The 9,384-nt window shown below is 38.0% G+C and overlaps 1 protein-coding gene across 1 annotated transcript; it reads left to right on the plus strand.

The window, feature by feature from the left end:
- Positions 1 to 6,054: 6,054 nt before the first annotated feature.
- On the plus strand, positions 6,055 to 7,053 carry LOC132643959 (uncharacterized). The gene is made up of 2 exons (XM_060360493.1): positions 6,055 to 6,312; positions 6,523 to 7,053. Exons 1-2 carry the CDS (start codon positions 6,055 to 6,057, stop codon positions 7,051 to 7,053), a joined length of 789 nt encoding a protein of 262 aa, XP_060216476.1.
- Positions 7,054 to 9,384: the final 2,331 nt, after the last annotated feature.

A 9,384-nucleotide genomic window follows, 5' to 3' on the forward strand; every position in this document is an offset into this window, starting at 1 on the left:
ATACCCAGCAACCTCATTGACGGACCCTAAACTTAGTTAGAATTAAATTAACAGTTCACAAGCACACAATAAGTAGATTAGAATCTGACATTACAATCGAATCATAAAGTTCATTCCTTTCGAGAATAATCATGGAAGTTTAACCTTACCATCATTTTAAGTCAAGAATAAGTGTAAAGATCCCATCCTTATATAGGTTATATCAAGTGTGAGCATAAAGTTCCCATCTTTATATCCTGAAATGCACATACGGCATGAAATACAGTCAGACAAGCATAAGTAGTATGGAATGTAAAGGATGCATGCAATGCAAGTGAATGGTCTGCAATGCAGTGGCCATATGCATCGGTATACACACGTTCCTATAGTAGGTTTCACATGACCCATGGGGGACTCATGAGGTCCATATACCCACTCGGAATACCAGTTCTCCTAGATCACATCGGGTCTCAGACATTCGGTTATAATATCACTACCATCACTCCATCCATGTACCATAATCAATATTCGGCCTCTGAGGCCCCTATTTTATATATTAATCAATGAAATGCCAATAATATCATGAAAGTATGAATGGATATGCGTACACTATGCAAATGCAAAATAACAAGTCAATGTCAAGTGTGTGTGTGTGTGTGTATATATATATATATATATATGTGTGTGTGTGTGTGTGTGTTCTTTTCATAGTTTAGACGAAAGATGGAGTGATGAATGCAAACAAAGTCATTATTCATAATTATTCAACCAATCGTGGCCATCATAGCCTAACTAAACAGCAATCATACCAACCTAAATGGATTTATCCACTATTCATTATGGCCCGAAGGCTAAACACATAATCTCCATCACAAGTCATATTAGTTTATGTTTTAGTTACCCATACAAATACATCGGTACCCGCACAAGTGCTCATCACCTCACGAGTACGGGACCCCCAATTCCCCATTACACCTTATTTGGATTAACCAATATATGACAATATATAAAAGGTCTAGTTAGTCTCAACTTGCCTGAATCTAAAGCTGAAGAGTCACTCTGCGGATTTCCCCTTCCTCTGAGCTTCTAAATGAGCTCAACCTGTCCAATTACGATATCTACATGAGAATACGAGTCTAACGATACCCATAAGGTCATATAAGGAATTTGAGTCCAAAAAGTCAACCGAAAATCCCATCCTGAATGTCGATGGTCAAAATGGTAATTTCTCGTTAAATCGAGTTCAACAGAGTCAAATTAGTACTCTACGAGGTCACACGAATCCAACAATACCCATATTGCTACACTTTGGTCCGGATCCAAAAATGAACCCAAAAAGGCAACCCTGAACCCACAAGAGTAAAACTGAAAATTAAGCATAAAATTATCTTACCCATAGTCTAGATAGTCCATATCCTAAAAATCATCAAGTTCTAATCCCAATTGGACCTTCATTTTCATAAATCTCATCAAACCCAATTTCATGGAAAACCCTTAATTTACTACTTAGGAATGATCAATAGAATCATAAACTAATGGAAATAATCATTGACAAACACTTATACCCCAATGAAGAAACTTGCAATTTGCACTTGAAATCACCTTAAGCCGAGTTCTATAATTTTTAAAATGGGTGAATGAAGAATGAAACTAGAATTGGAAATTTTATGGTGTCACGACCCAACCGGCGGGCCATGATGGGTACCCGGAGCTATCCCACCGAGCACCACTTTTCCGACTTATTAGCAAGCTCAACCTGAACATACACCACTCTCAATCACAAGCTTACTAGGAATCGATCTTCAATTACCCCTCAAAATATGCATATATGTACAAGCCCACGAGGCTACAAAATAATGTACAAGACATACGCTAAAGAGACATAAACATCTACTACCCACACATATATATCTACGAGCCTCTAACTGGAGTACTGAAATCATAAGGATGGGACAGGACCCGCCATGCCCCAAATATAAGTAGAAAAGAATATACCAATAAGCGGCAACTCCAGAGTAGTGGAGTGCTCCTGTATATCTAGTGATAAAGCTCCTAAGCGTCTGCGTCGTCTCCCTGTCTACCTGCGGGCATGAACGCAGCGTCCATAAAAGAAAGGACGTCAGTACGAACAATGTACTGAGTATGTAAGGCATGTATAACAACATAATAAAGAAATAAGAAAGCATAAAATGAAGGAATAGCCTGTAACTGATTGCCTCTTAAGGCAGAGTCATGCATGCTAACGTTTATATCAAAACAACATCATATCACATATGTATGTACACAAGTAAACTGTTTGAGTCATATATCATCATTAGCCCGCGTCCGGGCCTCCCGTGTCTGGGGTAATCATCTCACGCCGCCCACTAGTGGTGACTGCCCGGCCAACTAGGCACGGTGTAATCATCATCATAGCCGCCCACTACACCCATCGTAGTGGTGTATGCCTGGCCAACTAGGCACGGTGTAATCATCCATATACATAACATAAAGCATGCATGAGAGCTCAACTAACGGCTGTAACTCTATCGGAGTGACGTAAGGTCGGTAACCTCCGATTATATTATGGATCAAACATCATCGCTAGGTCTCAACTTGAAGGAAATAGTATCATGAGGTGAGACGGCCAACAATGAATAACATCAAAGAATTTATGGAATAAGATCATTAAACTCATAATAGCATCAATTCATAAGCTTTGGTATCTCTAGAAGTAAAATCATCATCATTATCCTTGACTCTAAGCCTTTGATTTATGACTCTAAGTTTGAAGTAGATGAAGAAACGTCAAAGGTTATGTCTTGCATATCTTTTCCTTATTTGTTGCTGACGTTCTTTGTGAAGGAAGCTTTGTTCTCTCTTACTTCTGCTGTTGGGATACCTTTACAAGTGGATCTTGACACTATAAATTGCACAAGGCCAAGTTGTGCGAGAGTTAAAGTTCTCATGGACTTATTAGCAGATCTTCCTACTTATGTAGATATAGAGATAGAGGATGAGGAAACTAAAGAGGTTAGAGTTGATAAAGTGAAGATTCAATATGATTACCTTCCAAAGTATTGTAAAGAATGTAGGTTATAAGGCCACAATGAGAGTGAATGTTGGAAGCTCTATCCAGAATTAGCAGCCTTTGATGATGATGATGAGAAAGTAGCACCTGATACTACAGGGAAAGGCAAGGAAGTAATGGTCAAGGAGGATGTTCAAGCTCCTCAGCCTCAGAAGAAACAGTTTCATCATAATAGAAGGAGATTTAATGCTAGGACGTTATCCAATGGAAAGATCCTTGGAAATCCTAGAAATTGGGATATTGTTAAAGACAATAGAGATTTCAATGGTCCTAAGCAGGATAATGCAGTTTCAGAGTTGTTAGAGGTAAATACAAAAGAGAATAAGGATTCAATAGTGATAGTTCAAAACATATTTGATGTGTTATAAGATTAGAGTTTAATGATAATGATGGAAACAATGGTGATTCCAAAGGTGAAGATTATGAACTTAGCAATATTGTTGTCCATCAAGGTCGGGAGTTGATTAGTTCTGATGAGCAAAATAAACAAGGTGGTGTGATCGGCACTTCTCATGCTGGTTCTCAGAGTCAAGATTTGCTTGCTTTGCAAAATGCTCCAGAGGAAATGGTTGGAATAGATAGTGGTTCTGATACACAGATGGTTATAGCCGACAAGAAAGAGCATGAGATGGGGCTAGTTGACTCAGATTCAGCTTCTGATCATGCAGTAAGTATGGATAAAAATGTAAGTTTTGTAGTGCATAACCTTGACAAGCCATAAGACATGGTGAATGATCAAGTTACTTCAAATCAGAGTGTTCCAAAGCAGATTCAGAAGCTGGAGCAAGTTGGAGAGATGTATGAGGAGGAAGATGTTGACATAAGCTCAGTACAAGTTCATGGTAGTAATGACAACACACAAGCCTCTACATCAAATATGTCATCATCTAAAGGGAATTCAGAAGTCCCTAGGAGGGTGGCTGACAGCATGGATGATGAGAAGACTGAAACTAGTAGTCATATGGAAGAAGCAGTTTTTAATATGGAAAGTAAGTGAAGGGAAGATATTTGCATAAGTGTAGACAGTCACCAGGTGGATGCAGCTAAAATCTCTCAGGAACAAGAGAAGGATGAATTTATGGTTGAGTTGGATGATACTTGTCCAAACAATTTGCAGATTGTTGGATCTTACCCTCCTTAGGGAAGTTCTTATTCCCAGCAAGGAAATTTGGCCTTGGCTATTGTTCCTGAAATTAAAGAAGTTCAGCCCCTGAATGTAGATAAAAATCTATCTCCTAACAAAACTTTGCATGATGTTGTTTCTCATAATTTGCAAGATGAGAAGGAAAATAAGGCGCTGGAAAATCTAATGAAAGAAGATGCTGATAGTGCCCCTAAAGAAATGATTCTTCAAAAGGTCTGTAAAGAAGCAGGAATTTCTCCAAAAACACAAGGTAAAGGGGCAAAAAAGGGGAAGAAACAAGGTGTCTCAGAAGTTCAACAAGCAGTGAGGATCATGCCAAAAAGGGGAAACTTAAAGAAGTCTTCTAAATGATTGTTAAATCTCTTTTTTGGAATATCAGATCAGTGAATTCTCAACAAGCTTTCCATAGAGGTCAAATGTTACATAGACATCATAAATTTTTCTTGGTGGCTCTGATGGAACCTTTTCAACATCAAAGACAGATTCAGAAGTATAGAAGGAAACTTGGTATGCCTTATGTAAACTTCAATCGTAATGGTAAAATCTGTTTTTTGCTCAAGACAAAGTGGATGTAGAAGTACTTATTGATACTACTATTAAATTGTTCTTCCAAGATCTGAATAAAGCAATGGTGGTTTCAATGGGTTATGCTAAATGTAATAAGGGGATAGATTGCAGTTAAGGGAAGATATGTATGGTGTGGCTAGTAACATGGCATTCCCTTAGCTGATTGGTGGTGATTTCAATGTCATATTAAATGAAGAGGAAAAAATAGGAGGTTTGCCAGTTTCTCCACAAGAGTATGAAGATTTTGCATTATGCCTGAATTTTTGTGAACTGCATGGATTCCTTTTAAAGGGAGTCCTTTCACATGGTGGAATGGTAGGGTTGCTAATGATTGTATCTTTAAGAGGCTACATAAATGTTGCTTAATGAGTTATTTCAAGAATGATTTGGAAATTTAGAACTGGAACATTTGTCTAGAACAGGATCTAATCATACTCCATTACTTGTAACTTGTGGGGATCAAGTGCAAAATTCTTTTAAGCCATTCAGATTTCTTAAATTTTGGGTGTAACATGAATCCTTTCTAGACCTTGTTAGATAGCAGTGGGAAGAAGAATTATTTGATGATGTGTTTCTGTCATTTAAACTAAAGCTGAAGAAGGTGAAAATTGCTTTAAGTAAGTGGAGCAAGGATACTTTTGGAGATATCTTCAAGCAACTGGTTATCTGAGAGGATATATTCAAAATTAAAGAACAGCTTTTTGAGGAGGATCCCTCAAAAGAGAATGGAATGGTGATGTATAGGGCTCAAGCTGAACTTAAACTATACTTGTATTATGAAGAAGAATTTTGGAGACAAAAAGCTGGAATGGACTGCCTTTCAGAAGGTGATAAAAATACAAGGTTTTTTTATATTTTGGTCAAAGGTAGGAGGAACAGAATCCAAGTCATGAGAATTCAAAATACTAATGGTGTGTGGTTAGAGAAAGCTAACAAAGTTGTTGATGAGGCTATTTCATTCTATCATAGGCAGTTTTCTCAGGAAGATCATATTGAAGACACTCCTATTCTTAATCATGTTCCTGAAATGATTGAGAAGGATGATAATGTATTTCTTGCAGAACAACCTACTATAGAAGAAGTGAAGAAAGCTGTTTTTGAATTATCAGGTGACAGTGCTTGTGGACCAGATGATTTTTCTGGGATATTTTATCAGAAGTGTTGGGAAGTGATAAAAGTTGATATGTTTAATGTAGTTAAAGCCTTCTTCGAGGGTTAGACTCTTTCTAAGTCAATTAGTCATACCAACTTAGTATTGTTGCCAAAGAAGAATGTGGTGGAAACATTTTCTGATATGAGGCATATAGGTCTCAACAACTTCATTAATAAGGTCATCTCTAGAGTGGTGCATAACAGGCTAGATAGACTGTTACCAGCTGTGATATCTTCTAACCAATCGGGATTTGTCAAGGGCAGGAATATTATTGAGAATGTATTGTTGACACAAGAAATTGTTACAGACATAAGGAAGAGAGGGAAGCCTGCTAATTTTGTTATTAAGTTGGATATCACAAAAGCATATGACAGAGCTTCATGGCTATATCTCTGTAAGGTAATGAAGAAAATGGGATTTTCTGATGTATTCATTAATTTAATATGGAGACTATTGGAAAATAACTGGTATTTTGTGCTGTTGAATGGTCATGCTCATGGTTTCTTTCATTCAACAAGAGGAGTCAAGCAGGGACACCCCCTTTCTCCTGCTCTATTCATCATTTCTGCATAATTACTTTCAAGAGCATTGAACTCCTTATTTGATCAGTCAGATTTTATAGGCCGTGGGATGCCAAAGTGGAGTTCTGCATTGAACCACCTTGCTTATGCAGATGATACCATCATATTCTCATCTGCAGAGAGTAATTCTTTGCAGGTGATCATGGATACTCTTCAAGAGTATGAAAGGATATCTGGACAGTTGATAAACAAGAGGAAAAGTTCTTTCTATATGTTCAACAAGGTGTCAAATCAATTGATTCAACAGGTGGAAATAGTAACAGGATTTGTGAGAGGTCAATTCCCTTTTACATATCTTGGTTGTCCAATTACTCATGTAAGAAAGAGAAAATTTGATTATACTGATATTTTGAAGAAATTCAAAGACAAGTTGCAAACTTGGAAAGGGAAGATGTTGTCTTATGGTGGAAAAGCAGTATTAATCACTAGTGTTCTCCAAAGCATTCGAATCAATATACTATCTGCTATCATGCCATCAAAATGTGTTATAAAAGAGCTTCATAAGATCTTTGCAAAGATCTTTTGGAATAACAAGAAAGAGGGGAGAAGCAGACACTAGTCATCGTGGCTTAATATATGCTTACCAAAACATGAAGGAGGGTCGGGGTTCAAGTCCATCTTTGACATGTCAAAAGCTTTATGTGCTAAACTTTGGTGGAAGTTTAGAACTTCTAGCTCTCGCTGCGCTAACTACATATGGAATAAGTATTGCAAGAAGCATATTCCTCAGTTATTACAATAGAAAGGAGGGTCTCAGGTTTGCAAGATGATGCTGGAGGCAAGAGATAGTACTGAGCAAGAAATATGGTGGGAACCAGATTGGTAGTTCTAATGTGTGGTTTGATAACGGGACTAAACTAGGTGCTCTTAGCTTTGTGGTTCCTCATAACTGGCCAGTCAATGATCAGGTTGAAGATGTAGATGATTTAATGTCAAATGGCACCTAGAATGTCCAAAAGCTATTGCAGTTATTCCCTGAAGATATTATGCAGCATATAGTTCAGTAAATTGACATTAAGCATGCATCTAATGAATGGGATACACCATGGTGGATGATGAGTAGCTCAAGAAAATTTACTATAGGCAGTGCATGGGAGTTGCTGAGACAAAGAGCCAAAGTAACAGTACCGTTTCATAACATGTGGATCAAGGGTGTGCCATTCAAGATTTCCTTCTTCTTATGGAGACTTTGGAAGTTTAAAGTGCCAGTAGATGAGTCTCTAAGTGTTTCTGTGGTAATTCTGCTCAGCTTGAATCCATTTATCATTTATTTCTCTATGGAGATTTTGCGGCCGAAGTTTGGAGAGTCTTTAATACAGTAGCTGGATTGACCATGAATTGTGTTCAAGTTAAACATGCTATCAGAAACTGATGGGAGGAAAAATGTCATTATAAGCTGAAACCTGCTTTTAAAAGTAATGACCCGTTTCGTCGTTACTGTGAATTTTGAAGGAAGACGACAACTATGGCCCCTTAACAGAGTCTCCACCTAGTCATATTCTGGAAATAATTTAAGTCAACCAAAATAGTTGTATGCATCGCGTAAGGAATAGAAACATTGGCGACCAGGCCCAACTGGACTCCTATAGCGGTTGTATTATCGCTACAGAGGTGATGCTGTAGTGGTATACTAGCTGCCATAGCAATAAGAGCACATGGCCACACAGCCGCCATAGCGGCATCTTAGCCGTCTTATCGTTACAGGTGAGCTTATCGCTGGGCTGGTATCGCATAGCGAATTTCCTTATTTAAAGAATCATTTTAGGAATTGTCCCATTTTTCCATAACCCTAAATCCCAGACGCCCAGTTCAGTAGGAAAGCCTAAAAATGAAATTTTTAGTCCAAATAAATCATTCTAACGCCCTCCAACCCTCCTTCCACCTAATAAATTACTCCTAAACATATTCACCTAGAGAATCATCAAGTGGGTATTCCAAGTAATCTAGAGTTGGAAGAGTGATGGGGTGGCAACATTTTCCCCCTAAATTCTCTTTAATCCATCTCCCATGTTCTTCACCTAAAATGAGCTAGTAACCTAGATCCCAACACTCATTTCCCCTTTTACAAAAAAATCTTCCCAATATAAGCTTGAAAATGGGTAAATCACTTAGCATTGTTATAGATGGAAGCTAGAAGTGCATTGAGATCCCCAAACCTTCCTATTAATACAAATCTCTTATGAAGGATTCCAATAGAAGTTGTTAATCTTGGGTAACATGGTTGTCTCCAAACTATTTAGTGTGGATTACGATATGGCAATCGATTAAAAGAATGAATGGATGTTCGTGGCACCCGCTCGGCCATGAGGTTGGTTATGGCTTCCCTTTTTGGTAGACTCTGGTTAGTTTCATATATTCGTGAATTAGAAAGAATAAAGAATGTATGTATAGGAGTTAGAGATTTGGGATGGAACCTTAGGATGGTATTGATATGCGATTTGTGTATTCGGGCTTGTGGACTATAGACCCCTTAGGTTGCTTGGTTGGTTTCTTGATTTTGGGTGGACTTATATGACTTGGGAGGTAGTGGTTGGTACGTAATTGTTCATGCCTCAAGATACGAACCCCGTGATATAGGATTAATTGTATTATACCATTAATGACGAACCTAGTTCATAAATGAAAGGGTAAGAGGTGTACCGATTGATTGTCCTGTTGTGTGTTGGGGCTAGCCACCTAGTTATCTGTGTTGTAATCGTTCTATTGTGCTGGTTGATGCCATGAGTAGTTGGTAGATATTGTAATCTGTTTAATCGTCTTGATTGGGATATAATTGACATACCCGTTATTGGTATTTGCACTTGGATATATTGTTGGCATACCCATTGTTGGTACTTGTGATTCAGTTATAGTGTTGGCGTACCCCCTATTGGTACTTGTAGTTCGGTTA

Source organism: Lycium barbarum, chromosome 6 (genome assembly GCF_019175385.1).
Source record: "Lycium barbarum isolate Lr01 chromosome 6, ASM1917538v2, whole genome shotgun sequence".
Taxonomy (NCBI): domain Eukaryota; kingdom Viridiplantae; phylum Streptophyta; class Magnoliopsida; order Solanales; family Solanaceae; genus Lycium; species Lycium barbarum.